The sequence below is a fragment of the Erinaceus europaeus genome, chromosome 4, assembly GCF_950295315.1.
Source record: "Erinaceus europaeus chromosome 4, mEriEur2.1, whole genome shotgun sequence".
Lineage (NCBI taxonomy): Eukaryota > Metazoa > Chordata > Mammalia > Eulipotyphla > Erinaceidae > Erinaceus > Erinaceus europaeus.
Window position 1 is genome coordinate 18,883,205 of NC_080165.1, and position 27,445 is coordinate 18,910,649.

Consider the following 27,445-nt stretch of genomic DNA (forward strand, 5'->3'; position numbering starts at 1 on the left):
CTAAGTGATTCTGACAGGTCTGCCCGCGCATCCTGAGGTACATCTCCAGACACAGGTGATGGTTGTCAGCACACCCTGAGCGATTCTAACTGGGTCTGCCTGCGCATCTTGAGGTGCGTCTCCAGACACAGGTAACTACGTGGCTTTATTAAAACTGGGCTAGAAAATTTCCAAATCTGAATATCAAGGGTATTTACCAGAAAAACACTCAGGACTGTTTGTTGTTGTTGTTGTTGTTGTTGTTTTGGGGGGGATGGCCCCACTGAGGCACATGTGCATCTTTTTTTAAGATTTTTTAAAATATTTATTTCCTTTTGTTGTTTTTTGTTGTTGTAGTTATTATTATTGTTGTTGATGTCATCGTTGGATAGGACAAAAAGAAATGGAGAGAGGAGGGGAAGACAGAGGGGGAGAGAAAGATAGACACCTACAGACCTGCTTCACCGCCTGTGAAGCGACTCCCCAGCAGGTGGGGAGCCGGGGGCTTGAACCAGGATCCTTCGCCGATCCTTGCTCTTAGAATCACCTGCACTTAACCTGCTGCGCTACTGCCCGAATCCCCCTCACATATGCATTTTTTCATCACTCTCAAGATAGCTTTATTTCAGATAGGAAGAGACCACAGCACTGGAACTCCCCCTCATGCCGTGGCACTGTCATGTGGTGCCAGGACTCAAGTCCAGGCTTCATGCTGGTGTGGCACCTACCACCAGCAAAACAGCCAGATATATTAAGCACAAACTGCCTTAAATAAACAGCAAGGGGGGTTGGAGTGCAGGTAAGGGGTGGGGGGAGAACTCTCCTTCAGCATCACTGGTGATGAAACTGGTAAGAATAACAATCCAGCATCCTGCAGGATGGCTCAGCAGGGAGAGTTTGATTCTCAGCACTGAATGTGACAGAGTAGAGTCCTTTGTGGTTAGTGTAGGGGTATGGGGGGGGGTGTGTCATTAATAATCTTTTTATTTATTTATTCCCTTTTGTTGCCCTTGTTGTTTTATCATTAATAATCTTTTAAAAATAATTTTTTTAAAAAAGTTTACTTCCTTTTATTGGAACTTTGTATTTTGTTTGTTTGTTTGTTTAAGAAAGGATTAATTAACAAAACCATAAGGTAGGAGGGGTACAACTCCACACAATTCCCACCATCCAATCTCCATAACCCACCCCCTCCCCCGATAGCTTTCCCATTCTCTGTCCCTCTGGGAGCATGGACCCAGGGTCATTGAGGGTTGCAGAAGGGAGAAGGTCTGGCTTCTGTAATTGTTTCCCCGCTGAACATGGGCGTTGACTGGTCAGTCCATACTCCCAGTCTGCCTCTCTCTTTCCCTAGTAGCGTGGGTCTCTGGGGAAGCGGAGCTCCAGGACACATTGGTGGGGTAAAAATTAATATTTTTAAAAAGTGGGGAACAAAATGGAAATAAAGCACAAAGGGAAATGACGACTGTCTAAAATAGGACAGCCCAGTTCATATCACTCTAACAAAGTCCATAAATAAACACAACCTCAAAGATGTTAATGTCCACAAACAGAGCACTGGTGGGAGTCCCAAAGAGAACCTCTTATGAGAGCTTTATTCTGTCAGCAGGAGGGAGAGCTCTGCATATGCCCAGGCACACCTCAGGGCAGCCGGGAGGAGGTAGGCAGCACTGCCCATATTCCAGTGCAGAACCTCAAATCTTCCAGGCAGTGGACACTAGGCTGCAGAAATTTAGTCAAACAACTTCATAGTGACTTGCATGATTATTTTTTCTTTTTTTCCTCTAGGGCTGTCACTGGGACTCAGTGCCATTTTTTTTTCTTTCTTCCTATTGTATTCAACAGGACAGAGAGAAACTAGGGGGAGACACCTGCAGACCTCTTCACCACTCGTAAAGCGTCCCTGCTACAGGTGGGGAACAGGGACTTGAACCAGCTCCTCGCGTGGGTCCTTGCTCGTCATCAGGGGCACCACCACCCAAAGCTCACATGACTATTTTCAAGATGATCAATATTTATTTAATGGTTCCCTTAATCCCAGTCATTTGAGGGAGATCTCATGGGAGCCAGAGTGTGAGAGCCAGAGCACAATGGCCAATCAAGGTACAGAGAAGTCAGCCCCAAGCTCACAGGATGGGCGAAGGAGACAACAGCTGGGGCGTGTGAGAGGCATGCAGTGTGCTCAGGCTGAGCGCTGAGCAGGCTACCCCACAGGCCCCGTGTGCCGTACATACAAACAGCAGCCAGAATGTTGGCGGGAAAGCTAACTTGGCTTTCGGCACTTGTTTGTTTGCTTCCTCTTCTCTGAGACACAGCTAATAATCTTTCTCTTGCCTCAACGCAGTCTCAAGACTGATCAAGGGCCCTGCATATACAACCACAAGCAATCTGCTTCTAGGTCCATATCAAGTAGACCTGGGCTGGTTCATATGCCATCAATGGCTCTGTGTATCTCATGAATGAGCACCTGTGATGGTCTGCAAAGAGATGTGCTATGCATGTAAAATACACAGCCAATGACACAGAAGAAACCTAAAACCAATGAGACAATCCTGTCGCTTTTATGCTGGTGACATGCCCAAGTCTCCATACCCGAGATATGCTAGAATAAAGACAGAGTCTGTGTACAACTTCATTTGTTTAAAGGGCCACTCGACTATCTCAGTGGGGCCGGGTGGTGGTGCACCTGGTTGAGCGCACATGTTACAACGCACAAGGACCCAGGTTCAAGCCCCTGGTCCCCACCTGTAGGGGGAGAGCTTTGCAAGTGGTGAAGCAGTGCTACAGGTGTCTCTCTGTCTCTCTCCCTATCACCCCTTGATGTCTGGCTGTTACTATCCAATAAATAAAGATAATAAAAATGAGAAAAGGAAAATTTAAGTCACTCTCATAGTCTGTACTATTTCTATTTGGCCCGTGCTGACCAGGCTCTGTGGGAAGAGCGCTCTTCCGCCTGTTGCTGGACCAGCCCCAGTGCTTACCGTCATCCCAGGAGAAAGGACGCCGAGGGGCCGCAGCAGGCCGCTCAGGCAGGTGCATCCCCGTGGCCTCCTCAAAGCCGATGCTGTCCACCTGGCGCCTGGCCTGCCTCAGAACAACACCTCCCTGATCACGCAGCCTCACTGCGGCTCTATAAAACACCGTGTCCTTGGCATTGTACTTCATGCAGTTATCTACAATGAGATCAAAATCCTCCTCAAACTCAGTGAGGTTTTTATACCCTTGAGCTTCTAACCGTTTCCTCATCGTGGAAAAGTCCATGGGGTGTTTAATGTGATCCAAATAGTCTGGCACCTAGTTTCAAAGAGGAAAAACAGTCATTTGCAAACAAAACGAAAACTCTCATTCTAAATAACCAGTACACGCACTGAAAACTGCATATACACACAGCCCGTGACTCTTACACTGACTAGGGGCAGCACTAGGACACATCAAACAGAACCTGTGTCCTTCCCGGGGCCTGAGTGACTCATGTTTTCTTAGTCAAAAACAGTACCAGTGAGGTGGCCTGTGCAGATGCTTGCCAGTTACTACAAAGACCTCAGTGAAAATATTCATTCTCGTGTGTAGTATTTATACTCACGCACTACTTCCACGATTTAAAAGAGGAATTACATGACACAAAAGAGAGGAATACGAGTAGCGGTACCCACTCTTTGCTGAGTCACCAAGCGAGCAGCAGAACAGAGCAAGCCCTCACAGGCACAGAGCACTCACCTCCTTTAGACTCACTGGCTGGGCAAAGATCCGGGCAGGGTCTTTCTCCTGAAGTTGGTCCAGGACCGAGCGCAGCAGCACTGTGAGTGGGGTCAGTCGCAGCTCCAGGGCCATCTGCTCCACCTTCACCTGGGAAATGAGGGAATTCAGTCTCAGCCAGCACGTTAGCACCAGCAAACCCAGGTCTCCTGTCTGGTGGCTCAGCATGACCCAATGGGCCACAGTCAAGTAAAAACCCCATTATGCACTGCTGTATGTTTTACCTCAGTCACTGTCCCAAAATTACGAACATCAATGTCATACACAACCTGCCCCAACACCCACTGTTGGACAGCACAGTCCCTATGTCCCCCGGGCTACTAGTGCCATCTGGGACCTTGTGCCATCCTGCATCATCTTCGACAAAGACTACTATCACTCCTCCATAAAGCACCTGCAAATTCAGGACAGGGGGTCAGATGGCCTGTGTCCCAAAGGTTCACATGGAGTCTGAGGAAAGAAGGCTGAAAGTGGCCGGGGCACGGGCCATAGACGCAGAGGCTACGAGTCTCTGTATCCACCAGCAGGAGTCAAGTCTCGGGTACTGGAAGTCCACGTCACCCAAAACCCACTTGCAGGCTTCGAAGGTCCTAGGAGGCTCAGGGGAAACTGCCCCGCACTCAAGGGGCCACAGGCCCAGGCTCACCTGCTCCCGCTTGAGCTTCTCACGTTTGCGCAGCAGCTCAATCAGCAGCCGTGCGCGCTCCAGGTCATGCCGCAGCCTCTGCCAGTACTTCAGCTTCTCTTTGGCAGCTTGAATTTCCTCATCATTCTCTCTCTGGGAAAATAAACCAAGGGCAGGGATAGATATAGTTATGCAAAGAGACTCTCATGCCTGAAGCTCCAAAGTCCCAGGTTCAATCCCCCACACTATCATAAACCAAAACTGAGCAATGCTCTGATGATGATGATGATAAACAAAACTAAATCAATAACTGACCTCATGTCCTTCACAGTGAGGACCTGGTGGCAGACCCTGGGGAGCCCCACCCCTAACCACCTATAATGGCACATAAGAGTTGTATGCCATCTGGGCACTGACCACAGCTGGTAAGAGGGTCCTGCCGAGTACTGACAGACCTAAGGAAGCACTGAGCACAAGCGTACAGGCTCTGCTGCAAAAAGCAGTGGGAGAAGGGGTCTTCATTAGATGTAGAAAATGCTAGAAGCCCTTGAAGTGGGCAGCCACACAGACATACACCTTGGCCTTAGCACAGGAGTTGCCATCTAAGGGCACCTGTTGACCAGTGCCCCCCCCCCAATATCTCCAGGCATGTGTATGGATGGGGCTGCACAGGACAATACACCCTTCCCCAGGGAGGTTATCACCATGAAAACAAAACCCCACATCTCAAGGGTGGGACCTCCAACTTCCTGAACAGATGTACGTGGCCACCAAACACAGCCACAGACTATTCTTCTACATTCTAGCATTTCAAAAAACTAAAATGTCACAGAGCCAAGGGATCACTCACCAGTACAGTGCATGCCTTATAGCATGCATGAGTCCCTGTATTCAAGCCTGACCCCTGACCCTTGACCCATGCCCTATGAGAGCACCATAAGCTAAACCAGGGAAGCCCCACAAATGAAGCAGTATGCTGGTGTGTCTCCCTCTCCTCTGTCTCTCCTACCTCATTCACTCTTCCTCTTTAAAAAGACAGAATTCAGGGAGTCGGGCTGTAGCGCAGCAGGTTAAGCGCAGGTGGCGCAAAGCACAAGGACCGTCATAAGGATCCCGGTTCGAACCCCGGCTCCCCACCTGCAGGGGAGTCGCTTCACAGGCGGTGAAGCAGGTCTGCAGGTGTCTATCTTTCTCTCCTCCTCTCTGTCTTCCCCTCCTCTCTCCATTTCTCTCTGTCCTATCCAACAACGACAACAACAATAATAACTACAACAATAAAACAAGGGCAACAAAAGGGAATAAATAAATAAAATAAATATTAAAAAAAGAGAGAGAATTCTAGGGGCTGGGTGGTGGCACACCTGGTTGAGTGCACATGTTACTGTGAGCAAGGACCTGGGTTCAACCCCCCAGCTTGAACCTGCAGAAGGAAAGTTTCACGAGTGGTGAAGCAGGGCTGCAGATGTCTGTCTCTCTCTATCCCCCCATTCCTCTCGATTCCTGGCTGCTTCTATCCAATAAATGAATAAAGATAACAAAAACAAAAAATGTAAAGGAAAAAAAGTTTAAAAAAATAAAGAATTCTAAAAAACAGCCAGGAAGACTGATCTGAAAGTGTGCGTGAGTGAGGCCCTTGGTTCATTCCTTGCTACAGCAAGAAGAAAAATGTCATACCAATAAAGCCAAGGATCAGAGGGGGGTGAGGCCCAGGGGAAGGCCAGAGGGAGTGGGTCTTTGATGAGCACCAAGGTCCCAGGAAGCAGTTGAAACCAAAGTGCAGGAAAAGCTGCTTACGAAGACATGTTTACACAGCAACGTGACATGCATCCCCCAATTAGGCAGCTGGAGACCTTCCCAACATCAAGTCAGTCTTCCAGCTCCTGGAAATCACTACCACAGGCACTCCGTGTGCTATCAACCTGTCGCACACCAAACTGCTGTGCCCAAAGATCTATGGCGGCTCCTATGTCTCCCGTCCAGCCCACAGCTCCCGCCCACCCCTCTACCGCCAAGGCCCTGCCAGCCTCCTACTCTCAGGCACTTCCTGGCCCTTTCCTCTCAGCAGGGTTGGTCCTCCTCACACATACCTCAAGCAGTCATGGTCTACCCTACATGCAAACCAGCTCAATCAAACCAGAACCCCTGTGCTCATGGCACCAAGCACTTCGGCCAGGAGTGAGTGACTGGCCGGCTCTGCAGGAGGAGTACTCAGCAAGTGCACCTGAGACCCAGGACACTACCTCACGCAAGGAACCCCAAAGGTCAGCAATCCCAGCCCCCAAAATAAGATGCAGAGGAGCACAGCTCCTGCTGCTGAACCTCATACAACTTAACACCGTGTTCAGAGCCACCAGTCAGGCAGGCACACAGACACACTCCTGTCAATGGAAAAGCCTCTGTGAAATGGTGGACATGCGCACAAGGGCAGCACAGGAAGGAGGGGTTCACTCTGCAGAATGGTAGCGAGCAGGCACCCTAGGAAAGTGTCTGCCCTACACACCCAGCCAGGACGTACAGGGCCCCACCAGACAAGAGTCCAGTGCCTAGACTCAGGGATGGGCAGGGAGACCACACCCAGTCTCTCTCAGGGCCTGGATCAGAAAACAGATTTCTCAAGAAAGAGATGAGTGGTCCGGGAGGTGGCACAAAGGGTAAAGCACTAGACTCTCAAGCATGAGGCCCTGAGCTCAATCCCCAGCGGCACATGTACCAGAGTGATGTCTGGTTCTTCTCACCCCTCCTATCCTTCTCACTAATAAATGAATAAATTAAAGGGGGGGCGGCCAGGAGGAAGCACACGTGTGAAACGCAAAGACTGGCACAAGAATCTCAGTTTGAGCCCCCGGCTCCCCACCTGCAGAGGAGTCGCTTCACAAGCAGTGGAGCAGGTCTGCAGGTGTCTCTCTCTCTCCCGCTCTGTCTATCCCATCTCTCTGATTTCTCTCTGTCCTATCCAACAACAGCAACAACAATGGAAAAAATGTCACCAAAAGCATTTGTAGTGGATCTGTAGTGCTGGCACAGGGCCCAGCAATAAGAAGGGGGGGGATAGACAGAGACAGAGAGAGAGAGAGAGAGGGGTGGATGGGTCAAAATATAAAATTCTAATAACAAGAAGCAAGCAGCAGAGTGTAACAGTTATGCAAAAAGATTCTCATGCCTGAGACTCCAAAGTCCTAGGATCAACCACCAGCACTACCATAAGCCAGAGCTGAGCAGTGCTCTGATAAAAAAATTCTAGAGCAGGGGGAGATAGCATAATGGTTATGCAGAGACTCTCATGCCTGAGGCTCCAATGCCCCATGTTCAATTCCCTGCACCACCATAAGTCAGAGCTGAGCGGTGTGCTGGTGTAAAAAAAAAAAAAAAAAGGAAAAATTCTAATGAGTACTTTTTAAATTAAAAAAAAAAAGTAATAAAATTACACCAAAGCAAGGGAACAACTTGCAACCGTGAGGCTCCCAATTTGACTTCCACTGCCACATGTGTAGAGTGGTGTCCTGGCTTCTCTCTCATATAAAATAAGCATCTTTTCAATCCTATCAAGCAGCTGAGATGGCTCAGCTGGCAGTGTACACAGTTTGATCCCAAGCACTACATGTGCCAACCAGTGGAGTTATGGCTTCTCTCCCTCCGTCCTGGCTCTGTCTCTTGTGGCTTCTCTCATGTGTATAGATAAATCTTTTTGGGGGGGTGGGCGGGGGCCAGGAGGTAGCGCACTGGGTTAAGTGCACATGGCGCGAAGTGCACGGGCTGGCATGAGGATCCCAGTTCGAGCCTCCAGCTCCCCACCTGCAGAAGGGTTGCTTCACAAGTGGCGAAGCAGGCCTGCGGGTGTCTTTCTCCATCCCATCTTTCCTCCCTCTCTTCTCTTGATTTCTCTCTCTTATCCAACAACAGCAGTAACAATAACAACAACAGCAACAAAATGAAAAAATGGCCACCAGGAGCAGTGGATTTGTAGTGTAGGCACCAAGTCGCAGCAATAACCCTGGAGGCAAATAAATAAATGAGTAAATAAACATAATCATAATGAATAAAGTAACTTTTTTAAGTCTTAGCTAAAAATCACACCAAGACTTAAATGATCCATATGGAATATGACTGTTCTGGGCTTACCCCCTCCCCCAAAGGGCAACCCTTCAAAGACCAGCTAGGAAAGTACAGTGTATGCAGGCAGCCCTTCCACTCCCCCACCTCCCACAGTGAGACACTGGCTAGCCACTGCTTCTGCTTGGAGTGGTGGGTGGGGAACCAGGCTGACCCAAACCTCTAGTCAGAAACAGACTCTTGGGCTAAGAGATGGCCTGAGGTGAGGCGCAAAGCTCCCAGGCTGCAGCCCCAGTACCACCTAAGCCAGGGCTGAGAAGGGGAGAAAGACTCTTCTGCTTCTCAGTTTGTTGTAAGTGAATTTCCCTATTCCTATAAATTCAGCCTATTTATGTCGCAAGATATGACACCTCAAGGTGGCTAGTTCCAAACCAGCAAGTCAGCGTCCACTCTGACCCAGCACTCCAGGTCTTTGAGGCCAGCACTCCCCCTGCCCCAACTCTGCCATCATTAGAACAGGATTAAGGTCGCACATCCCTTAGAGTCTCAATCCTCCAGCAATGTCACACTTGCTTTCTGTCACCTCTGAAACTATTCTCTGGCCCATTCACCTACAAAGACCCACACCAACCTCCTGACCCCACTTGGGCCAGCTTCTGAGAAAGGGTTCCAGGCCAGCTGTGTCACAGTCTCTCCCTCCCGGCAGCATCCTAGAAGCCCAAGGAACCCAGTGGTCAGCACAACACAAACCAGCAGCCCCTGTGGGCTCACCAGTCCCATGGGCACTAGTCCCGATGGGGGAACACACTGCAGCCCCCAAACGGAGGAGGAGCACGCACAAGCAGGTCACTTTATAGAGGTCATAATAAAGACTCGATCACAGTAACTTCAGAACACTGTGCATGGACCCTGACCAGGGAAGAGAGAACAGCCCTATCGCCATACTCTGAGGAATGAAGGGGCTGAGAAGCACAGCACCCCAAACCTCTTTTCCAGAGTGTGGAAAGGAAACTCGGGGGCCGGGTGGTGGCGCATCTGGTTGAGGGTACATGGCGAAATGTGCAGGGACCATGTGCAAGGACCTGGGTTCGAGCCTCCAGTCCCCACCTGCAGGGGGAAACACTGCGAATGGTCAAGCAGTGCTGCAGGTGTCTCTGTCTCTCTCCCATCTCCACCACCCCATTCCCTCTCGATTTCTGGCTGTCTCTATCCAATAAATAAATAAAGATAATAAAATATTAAGGGGGTCGGGCAGTAGCACAGCGGGTTAAGCACATGTGGTACGAAGCATAAGGCCCGGTGTTCAGGATCCTGCTTCGAGCCCCCGGCTCCCCACCTGCAGGGGGCTCGCTTCACAAGCAGTGAGGCAGGTCTGCAGGTGTCTATCTTTCTCTTTCACCCTGTCTTCCCCATCTCCCTCCATTTCTCTCTGTCCTATCCAATAACAATGACATCAGTAAAGTCAATAATAATAACCACAACAACCTTAAACAAGGGCAACAAAAGGGGGAGAAAAATAGCCTCCAGGAGCAGTGGGTTTGTGGTGCAAGCACCGAGCCCCAGCAATACACTGGAGGCAAAAATAAAATAAAATAAAACAAAACAAAATATTAAAAAGTAGTAGTAGTAGTAGTAAAAGAAGGAAAATAGCTCAGGGAGCGCAATCTTCCCATCAGAGACCCAGAACCTTAATCATGTCCCTGACTAAGAAGTATATTTTTAACATCGAAATTTCCAAAACCACGGAACATCAGGCCAAGAGAGAGTCCACCTGGGAAGGCACGTGCCTCCCGTATGAAAGCCCTGTATTCAGGGCCCAGCAGCACCGGAGAGCAGCATGGATGACAACAAGGAAATTCAGGCAATGCGAAGAGCTGCTGGGCCCCCTCTCTCTCATCTGTCTCTATCTCTCCCTCACCCTCTTCTTCTCAAAAGGAAAGAATGACAAAACTAAGCCGAAGAGGTCATTCAGCAATGGTTTATCACTCATGTAGCAGCCCTGGGATCATTTCCCAGCACTACATAAAATTAGGAAATTTAAAATTTTTTAAAAAATTAAACCACAGGGAGTTGGGCGGTAGTGCAGCAGGTTAAGTGCAGGTGGCGCGAAGCGCAAGGACCAGTGTTAAGGATCCCGGTTCAACCCCCTGGCTCCCCACCTGCAGGGGAGTCGCTTCACAGGCTTTAGTAAAGCAGGTCTGTAGGTGTCTCTTTCTCTCCCCCCTCTGTCTTCCCCTCCTCTCTCCATTTCTCTCTGTCCTATCCAATGATGACAACAACAACAACAATAAATACAACAATAAAAATCAACAAGGGCAACAAAAGGGAATATTTTAAAAAACTTATTTAAAAAAAATTGAACCAGGGAGTCGGGCGAGAGTGCAACGGATTAAGCGCAGGTGGCACAAAGCACAAGGACCAGCTTAAGGATCCTCATTCAAGCCTCCCGCTCCCCACCTGCAGGGGAGTCGCTTCACAGATGGTGAAGCAGGTCTGCAGGTGTCTCTCTTTCTCTCCCCCTCTCTGTCTTCCCCTCCTCTCTCCATTTCTCTCTGCCCTATCCAACAACAACAACAATGGCAACAACAGTAATAACTACAACAATAAAACAACAAGAACAACAAAAGGGAGTAAGTATTTTTTAAAAAGTTGAACCACAAATGATACTTTAAATTAGCTCCACCCCCACCCCCCAGGCCAGGCAATGGGACCTGGGTTCAAGCCCCAGGTCCCCTCCTGCAGGGGGAAGCTTCATGAGTGCTGAAGCAGGTGTCTCTCTTTCCCTCTCTGTCTCCCCCTCCCGTCAATTTCTGTGTGTCTATCCAAAAATAACATTTTTAAATTTTTATTTATATTTATTTATTTTTGCCACCAGGTTTATCGCTGGGGCTCGGTGCCTGTACTACATATCCACTGCTCCTGGAGGCCATTTTTCCTATTTTGTTGCCCTTGCTGTTGCTCTTGTTGTTACTGTTATCAAGAAAGGAGTCTTTGGGAAGAGAGGGCAAGAGATAGATGGACACCTGCAGACCTGCTTGTGAAGTGGCCTCCCCCTACAGGTGGGGAGCCAGGGGCCTGAACCAGGGTCCTTATGCGGTCCTTGCACTTTGCACCATGTGCGCTTAACCCGCTGCACTGCCACCCAACCCCCCATAAAAAATATTTTTACAAAATTAGCCCCCCCTTTTTTTTAACCATAGTAGAAATAAGAAAAGTTAAGATGAAGGAATCCTTAAGAGTAATGGGGGGAGGGGCCAAGGCAGTGGCACACCTGGTTAAGCACTCACATTACAGTGCTCAAGGACCCGGTGTCAAAGCCCCTAGTCCCCACATGCAGGAAGGAAAAGCAGGGCTGCAGATATGTGTGTGTGTGTGTGTGTGTGTGTGTGTGTGTGTGTGTGTGTCTCTCTCTCTCTCTCTCTCCCCCTAACCATCTCCCTTTCCCCCTTTCAATTTATATCTCTATCCAATAATAAATAAATAAATAATAAAATTTAAAAAGAAACGAAAAGAATGAAGGGGAGAGATGCATGGGAAGACCACTGATTTGATAGCCAAGAAGAAAAAGGAGAAAAACAGAAGCACTGTTTCAACAGAGTTAAAAGGAGAGTTAATTCATCCAAGGGGCGGGGGGGGGGGGGAGATCAAGTCTTTTCTCTGTGCCAAGCTTGAGGTCAAGCTCCCCCGAGAGTCATGCCTAAACACAGAACACATCATGGAGGGGGGGTGCGTGTGGTGGGTCACTGAAGGCCTAGAACATTCCACAGCAGAGGATCCCACAGACCTGTCATCAACTGGTTCCAGAAAGCCAGAAAGCTTAGTCCCCAGTGGAGGGGCTGCTGACAGGCCCAAAGTTCACAGAGTCACTAGCGAGAATCGAAAGGGCCAGAGCAGCAGAGCTACGGCAAGGGTTGTGCCAGTCACAAGGTGATGCCACTCTCCTCATCAGAAGGCCAGTCCCTGAAAGCCCACTATGAAAGAAGAAAGAAGAGCTCGGGCCTCAGCTCCAGCTCTGCCACACCACTGAGTCACCCAGCCTCAGTCCAGCAAGCCTGGAGGCTCTTTCACAAGGCAGCCTACTAGTCACAGCATAAAGGGGACAATGTTACTCAGGTATTTTTGGAAATGTCTATTTGTGACAGCTCACACAGCCAATTTCTTACTTTCCGAATCCATTCTTCAGAGCCACTTTAATTACCAGATGGTTACAAACCCAGCTTCTGAGACGAGAGAAGCTTCTGGCTCTGTTCTTTAAAAAGCCAACCTCCAGTTTCCTTCCACTCATCTCGGGCCACATCTCCTTCCCCGTCCCCCGCAGTCAACGCTAAACTAGCCTTCAGAGCAAAGTCCTTCAGATACATTCTTTGCACAGTCTTCAAATCCCAGACTCCAGGCCTAGTTAACAGCTCTGTGCTCGGGGCCAGGTGGTGGCACACCTGGTTGCACGCACATGTTACAATTTGCAGGAGACCCAGGTTAGGTTTGAGCCCTGGTCCCCACCTGCAGTGGGAAAGCTTTGCGAATGGTGGTGATGCAGTATTGCAGGTGTCTCTCTGAGTCTCTCCCTCTCTATCACCGCCTTCCCTCTCGATTTCTGGCGGTCACTATTCAATAAATAATTTTTAAAAATTAAAAAAAAAAAAAAACCCTCTGTGCCCTTGAAGCCAGTGTCTCACCTCAGGCTGTTTCCTCCCCCTTGGAGCCCCTAACCCCCAGCCCACAAAGTCTCACTGAGAGAGTTCCCAGGCTTCCCCATAGCTCAAGTCTTAAGAAACATAAGGTCACAAGGATAGATGAGTGTCACCTATGCAAGCCCGTCTGAAAGTCCAAGGCACGTGTGGGTTCTCTCCACGTGCAGGGCTGCAGGAGACCAGGGTTCGGAGCACGAATGGCCGGCAACCACCTGCACCAGGTACTTGCTCCTCGGTGTTCCTTGTCTACTCAGTGTATCAAGAGGGCAAAAGAGACACCAAGAGGTGTGCAGGGGGGCACATACCTGCTGTGTGTTTCTTTGGGACTGCAGGCTGGACTGGAGCCGCCTCAGCAGGGGAGCGCCATTTCTAGACAGCCTTTTGAGTAGCCAGTAGCTGTGGGCTCTCTCAACAAACTGCTTCTTCCGCTGAATGGCCACCTGATTCGCAATCCTATTTAATCTAAAACACGGAAAAACTCAGAGTTTAGCTTTAAAGCAGAACATTAAGATGTTTTCAGCATGGAAACTAAAAATGACAGTGTTACTTTTAATAGACCATGTGTTCACACTTTCAACTGCTCTCTCCTGCTATTCTGTGGAAACACAGTTCACAAGCTCCAGCTGTGCATAGGCTGCGTCCACTAAAAAGTCTGTCAGACTAAAAGATGATGCAGAGCAAAGCTTTAATGTTTGTCATTTCGTACGTTAATGCTGTCCACACATACACTGGCTATTACCAACAGTTCACAACAGCAGTCAGCTGTCGCATCGTGAAATCTCACAAGTTGCTGATCCCTCAACAATGCTCACTCTCATTGGGGGGGGGGGGGGGGTTGTGGGGCATCAGTCCCACTTGGTCACCTCAGAGGAACAGAGGGAACAGCTGAAGACTGTGAGGAGCCATTATTCACTCAAACAAAGTATGCATCTTCAAGTGTCTTGAGACATCATGCTTTTGGGGCCTATCAAATGCACTTGGTTTGGAAAACATTTGCATGAGGGAGATGATCACTTGAAATTCTATACAGGCTGCCAGAAGCTTGCAACCCCCCCTTAAAATACTTCCTGCTGAAACAAAAGATGATTCACCAATCCGCCTCACAAGGACACTGAATGGTAATAAAATTCAAGCATGAACTTAAAGTTCTAACAGAACAAAAATACAAAATGCAACAAAGCATTGTTCATTATGCAACAAACATCAAACTTCAGAACAAAAAACTTAACCAACTTTAGGAACAGTGATGTTTTCCTTACACGTACTCATCAATGAGCAATCTTAGCCCTATATGCCCTTCACAAAAAACTCCTACTTTTATCCAAGGCGGTTCCAAACCATGCTGCCGTTCAGGTGATGCAGCACCTGTGGATGCCCTCAGAGGGCGAGCAAAGCCCCTCCAGAGATGGCCAAGATCTCCGTGCCACTTAAAGAGACCCGCTGTCATGTCTACTGGCAAATCACAGCTCAGGTGGGGTCCTTTCAGAAGCACTTCAAGGAAGCTCCACACCAAGCACAGGTCCCTCTGGGGCTTGGTGAGAAAGGTGGCAGAAGCGTCCACTGGCAGATGCAGAAATACAAGCTCAGCGAGTCCAACAGCCACCCAGGACCACATGGCCATGGGTCTACAGGTACTCAGTCACCCGGCCCTCTGCCACTGAAGTCTCCACTATCACAAGTGTGCAAACAAAGGCTTTGGGAAGTACACTGACAAAGAGCCCTCACAAGTGAGGCTGAACGGTCCAAGAGTCACTTTTGGCAAGTTCTAGTCTGACCTTTTCTAACTGCGACATAACTCACTCACAGCAAAATGCACACATCGTTCCTCTTCGGCAGAGTCAGGTCTCAAATGCTCAACTTTAACACTACCTAGTCAGCTTTTCTCCCCATTCAGATAAAACTTGAAGGCCAAGATAGAGAGGCAGCACAGTATCAGAGCCTCCCCCCCCCACCCCAGCTCTCCCTGTGGAATAGGTACTCAAACCTGGCTGGTCATACAGATGCCAAAGCGTGAGTCCTACCCAGTGAGCTATCCAGCCTCACCTAAAATGTACACATCTTAACAAAGAGCCCAGGGGACCTTCCTTCACATGTATACAGACACTAAAACACATACACAAGGGAGTCAGGCGGTAGCGTAGCGGGTTAAGTGCACATGGAGCAAAGCGCAAGGACCAGCATCAGGATCCTGGTTTGAGCCCCTGGCTCCACACCTGCAGGGGAGTCGCTTCAGAGGCAGTGAAGCAGGTCTGCAGGTGTCTGTCTTCCTCTCCCCCTCTCTGTCTTCCTCTCCTCTCTCCATTTCTCTGTCCTATCCAACAGCAATGACATCAATAACAACAACAATAACTACAACAATAAAAAACAAGGGCAACAAAAGAGAATAAATGAATAAATTTAAATAAAAAAGAAAGTCTTTAAAAAAAACACACACACTCTCTCAGCGTTATTGTGATGGTCATGGAGGCAACAGAGTGCTTTTTTTTTTTAAGATTTTTATTTATTTATTCATGAGAAAGGTAGGAGGAGAGAGAGAAAGAATCAGACATCACTCTGGTACATGTGCTGCCGGGGATTGAACTCAGGACCTCATGCTTGAAAGTCCGATGATTTATCCACTGTGTCACCTCCTGGACCACAATAGTGCTCTTCAGCAGTCTCAGTGTCTAAAGAAACACTGGCAACATGCTTATATAATATTCTAAGTTTCATGAAACAACCCTCTCCTCCAGAATCAGGAATCCAAAGCCCTGAAGAGTCATAGGCATGAGAATGAAAACTTCGATAAAAATGTATTTAAAGCTGCCCTGAAGTATTTATTGAAATCTAAAAGGATTTTAAAAAAAAAGAGTTAATGGGACTACTTGCCGGTGATATGTACATGCATGGCCCACACATTACTTCTCAAGAGTTTCAGAAACAGTATAAAATCTACAGGGAGTGATCCGGGAGGTGGCGCAATGGATAAGGCACTGAACTCTTGAGCATGAGGTCCCAAGTTCAACCCCTGGCAGCACATATACTGGTGTGATGTCTGGTTCTTTCTCTCTCTTCTCCTATCATTCTCATTAATAAATAAAAAAATAAAAATAAAAATAAAAAAATAAAATAAAATCTACAGGGAGGGCCCCTGTTTGTATGACCCGGATTTCATCGCCCAGTGGGGGAAGCCTCAATGCCATGCATCAATCCTCCCATCTCTCTCTATAAAAAGTCAGCTCGGAAAAAAAACGTCTGCTCAGAGCAATGAAGCCTAGAAAAAAAAAAGATACAAAGGAACAAAGGGGGGGTCGGGCAGTAGCGCAGAGGGTTAAGCGCATGTGGCGCAAAGCGCAAGGACCAACTGTAAGGATCCCAGTTCAAGCCCCTGGCTCCTCACCTGCAGGGGAGTCACTTCACAGGCGGTGAAGCAGGTCTGCAGTTGTTTATCTTTTTCTCCCCCTCTCTGTCTTCCCCTCCTCTCTCCATTTCTCTCTGTCCTATCCAACAATGACGACAGCAATAACAACAATAAAACAAAAAGGGCAACAAAAGGGAATAAAAAAATATCAAAAAACAAGCAAAAAAAAAGGAACAAAGGAAGGACGATATCTACAGTACCGGCAGACCCAAAGTTGCTCTCAAATACATAAATTACTCAAAAATAGGATGGGAGAAAACAGCATAATGGATATGCAAACAGACTCTCATGCATGAGGCTCTTGGGTCCCAGGTTCAATTCCCCACACCAACATAAGCCAGAGCTGAGCAGTGCTCTGGTAAAAAAGAAAAAAAAAAAAAATCATTCAAAAATTAAAAAATACTTTAATAGTAAAAACTATGTCAGGGGCAGAGGAAATAGCACAGTGGTAACCCCAAAACTCTCATGTTTCATGCCTGAGGGTTTAAGATACCAAGTTCAATTTCCCCCGAAGTACCATAAGCCAGAGCAAAACAATGCTTGTGGGGGCTGAGGGGAGTTCTTGGCAGCCTAGAAGGTAACACAGTAGACAAAGCATTAGACTCTGAAGCATAAGGTACCAAGTTCAATCCCCACTTTCCATGTGTTAATTCTGCTTCTCCCTCTCACAAGCAAACAATCTGTGTATCTTCCACTCCTCTCTCAATTTCTCTCTGTCCTTTCTAACAACAGCAGCAATAACAAGGGCAACAATATCAGGAAAATGGCCTCTAGGAGCAGAGGATTCTTAGTGCAGGCACCGAGCCCCAGAGGCCAGAAAAAAAAAAAAAATGAGTGTGGAAGGCTGCTTAATAGTACCAAGCGCGACTGAGGAGATAGTACAATGGTTATGCAAGACTTTCATGCCTAAGGTTCTGAGATCTAAGGTTCAATTTCCAACACCACCATCGGCAGAGGTAAGCAGTGCTGGGGGCAGGGAGATTTAAAAGGATCTAGTGTGATAAATCAAATATAAGAAACCCTAAATGTATATAACACATTAAAAAAAAAAAAAACACTAAAGCATACTGATGTTTTCATGGAGTTGTTTTGTTCTGTTCTGTTCTGTTTTTGCCTCCAGGGTTATTGCTGGGCTCGGTGGCTGCACCATGAATCCACTGCTCCTGGAGGCTATTTTTCCCCTTTTGTCGCCCATGTTGTTTTATCGTTGTTGTGGTTATTATTGTTATTGATGTTGGATAGGACGGAGAGAAATGGAGAGAGATGGGGAAGACAGAAAGGGGCAAAGATAAGACACCTGCAGACCAGCTTCACCGCTCTGCACCGCTCCTGGCGGTGGGGAGCCGGGGCCTCAAACTGAGATCCTTACGCCATGTGCGCTTAACCCTCTGCATTACCACCCAACCCCCTTTCACAGAATTTTTAAAGAGAAAAGTATAAACTTCCATTAAATATTAAAGAAGCTCTAGGCATGCCACATTCATGTCCAGTGGTGTGGAGCTTTAAAAGTAAAAACTATCTGTTTTTACTATTAAAATTATTACTAGTTTTTACTATTAAAGCCAAGGGATAGGAAGCTGGGGGGGGGGGGGGGTTTCCATCTAGAGCCCAGAGGAAAAGCCCCAGAGCTGCTCACAGGGGAGAGACAGAAAAGCAAGGAAGCTCTGCTTCTGAAGCAGACATTCAGGAAGAGAGCCATGAGCACTGGATTCTGGGTAAGGACTTCGACATCTGGGAAAAGGCATAAAATCACACCCCTTCTGTATACCCCACCAAACAAAGGCTAGACCTCTAAAGAAACGCCAGAGGAGGCTGTATGGCATGGGGAGAGGCAGCTCCAAAAACTAGTAATGGATTCCAGACATACCAGTTCTGGAAACAATGGCTTGGGGTTTTGTTGTTGTGTTGTTCACTGGGACTGGTTTGGGTTTGGGTCATCGACAGGCTGGTCTGCCTTTTTTTCAGAAAGACAGGTGTTGCAACACTAAAGTATCCTCTAAAGAGATGTGAGATGAACTTGAGCCCGGGCTGCACCCGTGGCAAGACAGGTGTGCTATCCAGGTAAGTGATTTTGCCAGTCCAACTGGGGCTGGCAAGGTGCCCCCCCCCCCCCCCCGGATAGTATACTCAAGCCCGCTGTGTACTTATTAGGAGAATACTCTTGTGATGTCCCCAGTCTCTGGAGAGTGTGACTCCAGAATACAACCTTATAACCTCACTTTTTTTTTCTTTTGCCACCAAGGTTATCACTGGGGCTCAGTACCTGCACCACTCCACAATTCTAGCAGGTTTGTTTTGTTTTATAGGTGGTGAGACAGAGAGGGAGGAAGGCAGGCAGGGCTAACTTCTTTGTACTTTCCTCACTGACTGAATATCTTTCTGTGGAGCAAACTCATTTTTGAGACAATTTAGGTTAGGAGAGATCAGGGTGGCACAAGAGAAATCAGACCACCCAAGCCTATAAAGAAAGGGGGGGGGGATAGTAATCAGAAGTAGTTTTGGAGGCCGGGTTGTGGCGCACCTGGTTGAGCACATGTTACAATGTGCAAGGACCCAGGTTCAAGCCCCCACTCCCAGCTGCAGGGGGAAAGCTTTGCAAGTGGTGAAGCAGTGTTGCAGGTGTCTCTGTCTCTTTTATCAACCCATTCCCTCTAGATCTCTGGCTGTCTCTACCCAATAAATAAAGATAACTTTAAAAAATAAATAAAAAAATATAGCAGTTCTGTGTGAAACTGGCTCCTGGAAGAATTCTATGTCCTGCTACAAGTGTCAGGACTATCCATGGGAGAGAGAGGAGGGAGACAAGGGAGGGAGAGAGAGGAGGGAAAGGAGGGAGGGAGGGAGAGGAGGAAGGGAGGGAGAGGAGGGAGAGGGGGAGGAGAGAAAGAAAGAGAGAGAGAGAGAGAGAGAGAGAGAGAGTGTGTGTGTGTGTGTGTGTGTGTGTGTGTGTGTGTGTGTGTGTGTAAACACTTGCAGTGTGGATCTATTCAGCCACCTAACAAGGAACTGAGATCTCTGGATCTAAGTGCAGATTCCAACTTCAGTGAAAATCCCACTAAAGTGCCAGTGAAGCCCCTCCCACAAGCTGCCCCACCTGCCTGCTCTGTGCAGGAGCCACATGAACAGCCCAGTCTACTGGGGGAACCTCCCTAAGGAGAAAGACGCTGATGGGAAAAAGACATGGTCAACAAAAACCTGGAGGGACTTCAAAGGGACGCCTGCTTCTTGCATCACAGAGAAGATGACTCAGCAAGAATTCCGTGACCAGCATCTGGGTTGGCTGCGAGCAGCAGCACAGATCCGATGCCAGGAGAACACAAACAGGAGCAGACATTATTCAGCAGACACCAGGACCACACCTGAGAAGACTTCCCTGCCCGATGGGATACACCTCCATTATCCAGGACGCCAGGACTCCTATGGCTCAGGAAGAGAAACAAGGCATACACAGCACATTGAGAACCACATACAACGCTCAAAATACACAGGAGCAACTCCCTTTTTCATCTGAAACACAGGAGCTGAGAGGGCCACGTTAAGCACAGCATCCTTCTGAGTGGTGGACAGGGGCATGGCAAGAAGACAGCACCATGGACCTGCTTGTCCATAAACATGCCATTTATATTTCCCAGTGTGCTTTTAATGGTTCTTTCCAGTCAGCTGCTGCCTTAGACACTTCATCAGCCCTTCTACTAAGGACACTGGGGGGAGCTAGCACCCTTACCCCTAGAGGTCCCCACCCTGCCTCTCTAAGCTCTATGAGCCAACACAAGTGGCCATGCTACTCTGCTGAGCGGCATCTGGGGCAGGGCTGCCGCCCACCCAGGGACCCTTTATTCTTCTTTCCCAGATCCACAGCTCACACACAGAAGGGAGCGAGACACCTGCAGCGCTGCTTTACCACTCGCAAAGCTTTCCCCCTGCAGATGGGGATGGGGAGCTCGGACCCGGGTCCTTGCACATTGCAACATGTGCGCTCAACCAGGTGTGCTACCACCCAGCCCCAAACAAACTTTTTATAATACTAACTGGTAGAACCTGCCAACACCCATGTTCAGTGGGGAAGCAACCACAGAAGCCAGACCTTCCACCTTCTGCACCCCATAATGACCCTGGGGGGAGGGCGGGGTCCATGCTCCCAGAGGGATAAAGAGCAGGAAAGCTATCAGGGGAGGTGGTGGGATACAGAGTTCTGGTGGTAGGAACTGTGTGTGGAGTTGTGCCCCTCTTATCCTATAGTTTTTGTCAGTGTTTCCTTTTTTTTTTTTTTTAAACCAGAGCACTATTCAGCTCTGGCTTATGGTGGTGTGGAGGATTGAACCTGGGACTCTGAAGCCTCAGGCATGAGAGTCTGTTTGCATAACCATTATGCTATCTACCCTCCACCCCAGTTTTCCTTTTTATAAATAAGAATTAAAAAAGAAAGAATAAAACTGGTAGAAATGTAGGGGGAAAATGCATACAAAACAAAACCCAATTCCCCACTTTTTACTTGGGCAATGGGTAAGCCTCGCCCTGGGAAAACCACCTTCATGATCATGGTGTCTCCCCTGCCAGTAAGTATCCAAACTTTTTTCTTGTATATTCAACAAGCGTTAAAATGTCTCTGTCCAGTTCCTACTACACATTCACTCTCCCATCTTCATCTAGTCTTAAGGACAACAAGAGGGTCCTCAGGGAAGTGAAGTGGCACACCTGATCCTTGATCCTTGTCATTAACTCAAGCTTATCACACAAGCATCTGCACTAAGCAGAGCACACGAACCATCCCAGTGACCGAGAGGACAAGTCACCGGCCTCAGGGGAGGAAGAGCAGTCCCTCAGAGCGGAACCACCACTCTTCTTTGGGGTGCCTGGCCCTGTCCTTGCATGAAGTAGGGCTGCCACAAAAGCGAGCAGGATCCAATCGGAAGAACAGTATCAGGAAAAGGCAGGGCTCCCAACACAAGGACGATTGGAGAATCAAGTAACAGACACCAAAATGTTTTCCTCTCAGAAAGGACAAAAAGAAAAGGAGACGTGGGAATTTCTCTCACTGAAGACCTGACTTTTCCTTATTTTGGTTTCTACAGTGCAGATTTTCAAAGAAATAGTTAACAAAATCATGAAAGACAGGAAGATGTGGGGAGAGCAACTTATGGGGAACTTAAAAAACAACTGTGATGAAAACCTCACAGGCAAAAAGCCATGAAGGTCACCATGGCAGTAAGACCCAACCAGAGAAGATGTTCTTTCTATCAAAATGCAGGTGGACAGACGGCTCACAGAGCAAAATCAGAGCTTCAAGGATGCCAGTTTGAGTGCCTGGCACCAAACAGAAACACCTGCATGGGGAAGCTCCTCTGTCCCTCACCCTCTGTCTGAAACAAAAAGAATAATGTTTAAAGGAGGTGGAGCAGTCAAGTGCAAGGGACAAGTCAACCACCTTACCACCATCCTATCTGTTTCTATCTGTTCAATCCCAGCCTGACTGCTCTGCCTCAGATTTCTTAAACAGGTAGATCAAGACTCACAACACCTACACCTTTGTTCTAGACTTTAATTAGAAAAATAGCAGCAGGGTGATGGTTATGCAAACACTCTCTCATACCTGAGGCTTTGAAGTCCCAGGTTCAATCCCCCGCACCACCATGAACAAAAGCAGTGCTCAAGGAAGGAAGGAAGGAAAGATGGGAGGAAGGAGCAGTCTTTCCTTGTGGCTTAGGAAAAAAAAAAAAAAAAAAAAAAGGGGGGGGGGTTGGGCAGTAGCGCAGCAGGTTAAGCACACGTGGCACAAAGTGCAAGGACCAGCATAAGGATCCCAGTTCGAGCCCCCAACTCTCCACCTACAGGGGAGTCGCCTCACAGGCGGTGAAGCAGTTCTCTGCACGTGTCTCTCTCTCTCTCTCTCTCCATCTCCCCCTCCCTTCTCCATTTCTCTGTCCTATCCAACAATGATGACATCAATAACAACAATAACTACAACAATAAAATAGGGCAACAAAAGGGAATAAATATTTTTTTTAAAAAAATGACACCTGGGATGTGGTGCAGTGGCTAAAGCACTGTATTTACAAGTGTGAAGTCTGGGAGCACGGCAGTAGTGCAGCAGGTTAAGCGCAAGAACTGGTGGGCGTAAGGATCAAGTCGCCATTCAAGCCGCCGGCTCCCCACCTGCAGGGGAGTCGCTTCACAAGCGGTGAAGCTGGTCTGCAGGTGTCTATCTTTCTCTCCCCTTCTCTCTCCATTTCTCTCTGTTCTATCCAACAACATCAATAATAACTACAACAATAAAACAAGGGCAACAAAAGGGAATAAATAAATATTAAAAAAAAAAGTGGAAGTGGGCGGTAGTGCAGTGGGTTAAGCACACATGGTGCAAAGCGTAAGAATTCTGGTTCGAGCCCCCTGCTCCCCACCTGCAGGGGAGTCAATTCACAGGCGGTGAAGCAGGTCTGCAGGTGTCTGTCTTTCTCCCCGTCTTCCCCTCCTCTCTCCATTTCTCTCTGTCCTATCTAATAGCAACAACATCAAAGACAACAATAATAAAAACTACAACAAGGGCAACAAAAGAGAAAATAAATAAATAAATAGTGTGAGGTCCAAGGTCCAGTCCTCTGCACTGGATGTGACAGAGTGGCACTCTTTTTAAAATATTAAAAAGATTAGTGTCTGGAAGGTGGCACAGTAGATAAAAGCATTAGACTCTCAAACATGAGGTCCTGAGTTTGATCCCTGGCAGCACATATACCAGAGTGATATCTGCTTCTTTCTCTCCTTCTATCCCTTCTCATTAATATTAAAATACATATATATTTAAAAGATTATATATGTACAAATTATTGTATTTACTGTTGACTATAAAACATTAATCTCAAGGAAATAAAACAGAAAATAATCAAACAAATAGACTATGAACACATCGCCCTTTTATTGAGAAGGCACTAGAGTAGGGGCCTGGGCAGTGTCTCAGCATGTAAAACGCATTCTCCACACCATACATGAAACACATACCCCACACCATACATGAAACAGTTCCCCACACCATACATGAAACACATACCCCACACCATACATGAAACATGTTCCCCACACCATACATGAAACATGTTCCCCACACCATACATGAAACACGTTCCCCACACCATACATGAAACACATTCCCCACACCATACATTAAACACATTCCCCACACCATACATTAAACACATTCCCCACACCATACATGAAACATGTTCCCCACACCATACATGAAGCTCGGGGTTGGCTCAAGCACCGTATGGGAGCGCCATGGACAGCACCGCCGAGGGCGCTGGGACGATGAAGCAATATTTTGATGCTTTTTCCTTTCTCTCCACCAGATTTTTTTCTTTGTCTCAGGGGCCAGGTGGTGGTCTACCCCATTAAGCGTACGTTAAGAGTGCACAAGGCTTTAGGTTCAAGGCCCTGGTCCCCAGCTGCAGGGGGAAAGCTTCATGAGCAGTAAAGCAGTGCTGCGGGTGTCTCTCTGTCTCTTCCCTCTACCTCCCCCCTTCCCCTCTCCATTTCTCTCTGTTCTATGCAACAACAACGACATCAGTAACAACTACAACAATAAAACAAGGGCAACAAAAGGGAATAAATAAATATTAAATTTTTTTTAAAAAATTTAGTATGTCTTTTAGAAGTTCTTCTGAGATGGGCAGGGTGGTGGCACACCTGGTTGTGTACACGTTACAGTGTGCAAGGACCCAGGTTTGAGCCCCCCGTCCCCACCTACAGGGGGAAAGGCTTTGCAAATGGTGATGCAGTGTTGCATATGTTTGTCTCTCACCCTCTTTATCCCTCCCTTTCCTCTGGATTTCTGTCTCTACCCAATAAATAAGTAATTTTTAAAAATTAAAAAAAGTGCATCTGAGGACCAAAAACATAGCTTACCTGGTCAGTACACCTGCTCTAGCATGTTTACAACCCAGCTTCAAAGTCCAGTACCCTGGGCCTAGGTGGCGGTACACATGGTAAATGCACACACTACAGTGCACAAGGACCCAGGTTCAAGTCCCTGGTCCCCACCTGCAGGGGGAAACTTAACAAGTGGTGGAGTAGAGTTGCAGGTGTCTGCCTCTCTCCTTCTGTATCTCCCCTCTCCATTTCTCTGTCTCTATCCAATAATAAAGTTAAAAGAAAAAGTCCAGTACCCACCTCATTGTGGTGTTTTAGTGAAGCCCAAGCAACAACAAAAAATAAGCAAAGATCAGTTCCAACGAGGGGTTAGAAGATAAATCATCAGGCAGAGATTTAAGAACAAGTAACATATGGGAGCACCATGATGTCAGCCAGAGTTCTATAGATGTGTAATGTCTCACCTCTCTCTCCCTTTTTCTTCCCCCCATCTCTCCAACTAAAATAAAGGGGGGAAAAAAATCAGCCTAGGAATAATGGAATCACACGTGCAAGGTCCTGGTGGCTTAAAAAAAGTCAGTCTGGGGCGGGCGCAGGGGAATAGATAGCATGTAATGGTTATGCAAGGAGACTCTCGTGCCTGAGGCTCCAAAATTCCAGGTTCAGTCCCCTGCACCAACACAAGCCAGAGCTGAGCAGTGCTCTGGTGTAAAATAAAAAAAAAAAAATTTTAAGTCAGTTTTGACTGCAAAGACCCTAGTTTTGACAGTGGTTTATGTCTGGATAAGACTTATTTAGTGGTCTGGAATGTGGCACTGTGGATAAAGCACTGGACTCTCAAGCATGAGGTCCTTGGTTCAATCCCCAGCAGCAATGTACCAGAGTGATGTTCAGAGTTTGTTCATTCTCTCTCTCCTCCCTCTCTCTTTCCCCCTCCCCCTCCCTCTCCTTCCCTGCCACGCTACGTGTGAGGCCCTGGATTTGATCAACTCCAGACAGGAGCAAAAGGGAGAGCACCAAAGAAAACTACAGAGGTGACAGAGTGGCACTTTGTCTGGTGCCGTCTCTCTGTCTCTCCTCCTCTTTTCAAGTACAGAATTAAAAAGTGGCCCCATGTGTACCACCACCTAGGCCCAGGGTACTGGACTTTGAAGCTGGGTTGTAAACATGCTAAAGCAGGTATACTGTCCAGGTAAGCTATGTTTTTGGTCCTCAGATGAATTTTTTTTAACTTTTAAAAATTATTTATTTATTGGCTAGGAGGTCATTCAGTACACTCATCGTACAAATATGAAGCCTTAGCCCATTCCCCAGCACTGCATTAAAAACATCATCAGTGTGTTGGCTGGTATGTGTTTCTTTACATCAAAGATATACTGAAACAAAAAACTAAAATTCAATGTTGTGAAGACAGTTTTACTCCATTTTACAGTAGAAGTATCTTGGAAGCCTCTAACTCAAATGAGACTTTATTTATGTTCACTGTGAATCATTTCCAAACAGTAAGACGATCCAAGTATCCACAGATAAGATGTAAGCTGTTCTTAGCAGGAATCCATTTGTATCTTCATTATATTGATAGCAGTTCCTTAATCAAACTGTTCTAAAGTCTATATCCTATTATAAAGCACATACTTCCTTAAAGCTCAAGGAAGCTAGGGTTTTGTACTCTCTGAAATTCACCAAATCACTTACCTTATGTTGAAAGAGTACTTCTTCTTAAATGAGTAAAAGAAAGCACATCAGTAATAAGGGCAGCTAACACGGAGGAAAGAAGCTGACCCATGGAAGTGGACACAGCTGGAGGGGAAGGGAAAGGGGCGGGGTAGGCCCCAGGACACACTTTCAAGAGTGAAGCAGAATCCTGCTCCCAACACTGAGATCTAGTATGAGTCTTACACTGACCACACAATCTACACGATGAAGTAAAAAGGAGAGAAGGGAGGGGAGGGGGAGAGAGAGAGAGAGACGAGGAGGAAAAAGGGACAGGGGAGAGGGGACTGGGAAAGAGGGAAAGGAAAAGGGAAGAGAGGCTATGGCAGAACAGAAAGAATGGAGATCACGCCTCTTCCATTGGATTCCAGTCCCGTGTGTCTGACTTGATCATGCTGTTTCCCTTTCCACCGAGTTATTTTAATAATCTTGCACAGTTCCCAATTTTAGGTAGGGAAGCAAGGTGAGGGAAGCATTCTGTCTTGCCAAAGATGGTGACAAATATCTGGAGTGGATAGGGCCTAGTCCCTGGTCACTTCAATCAACACAGCCAGGTCACACTGGCTGGCAGCATCTGGATCAAGGCTGGTGTGGGCATTAAGGAGGTGGTGCAGTGGATAAAGCAGCAAACTCTCAAGCATGAGGCCCTGAGTTCAATCCCTGGTAACACATATACCAGAGTGATGTCTGGTTCTTTCTCTCTCTTCCTATCTTTCTCAATAAATAAATACAGTCTTTTTTTAAAAGGGAACAGATAGACAGATGTAGCCATTTTGGAAATTGAAGTTTCCTTAAGAACTTAAAAGTAGGGAGTCAGGCGGTACCACAGCGGGTTAAGCTCAAGTGGCGCAAAGCGCAAGGACCTGAGTAAGAATCCCAGTTCGAGCCCCCAGCTCCCCACCTGCAGGTGTCTATCTTTTTCTCCCCCTGTCTGTCTTCCCCTCCTCTCTCCATTTCTCTCTGTCCTATCCAACAATGACAACATCAATAATAACTACAACAAGGGCAACAAAAGGGAATAAATAAATAAAATTTTTTTTAAAAGTTAAAAGTAGGGACCGGGTGGTGGCGTACCTAGTTGAGCACACGTTACAATTCACAAGGACCTGGGTTTGAGCCCCCAGTCCCCACCTACAGGGGGAAAGCTTTGCAAGTGGTGAAGCAATGTTGCAAGTCTCTCTCTCTCTCTCTCTCTCTCTCTCTCCCTATCACCCCCTTCCCTCTAGATTTCTGGCTGTTTCTATCCAATAAATAAAACAAAAAATTTTATTTAAAAAGTTACAAGTAAGTTATTCCATAGCTGCCCTAGACATGGCACAGTGGGGGAAAGCACTGGACTCTCAAGCATGAAGGCCTGAGCTCAATCCCTGG

The 27,445-nt window shown here is 47.4% G+C and overlaps 1 protein-coding gene across 4 annotated transcripts in view; it reads right to left on the reverse strand.

Annotated features, from left to right (window-relative positions):
• BRD1 (bromodomain containing 1) overlaps positions 1-27,445 on the reverse strand; it is a 56,690-nt gene that overhangs the window by 20,947 nt on the left and 8,298 nt on the right. For all 4 annotated transcript variants that reach the window (XR_009549394.1, XR_009549395.1, XM_060188809.1 and 1 more), the window contains exons 3-6: positions 13,407-13,563; positions 4,382-4,513; positions 3,697-3,825; positions 2,961-3,273 (exon numbers count right to left, since the gene is read on the reverse strand). Coding sequence is in view for 2 of the 4 variants with exons in the window: in XM_060188809.1 (XP_060044792.1) it covers positions 2,961-3,273; positions 3,697-3,825; positions 4,382-4,513; positions 13,407-13,563 (731 nt within the window). In the remaining 2 variants the exon portion in view is untranslated. The remainder of the gene's footprint in view (positions 1-2,960; positions 3,274-3,696; positions 3,826-4,381; positions 4,514-13,406; positions 13,564-27,445) is intronic.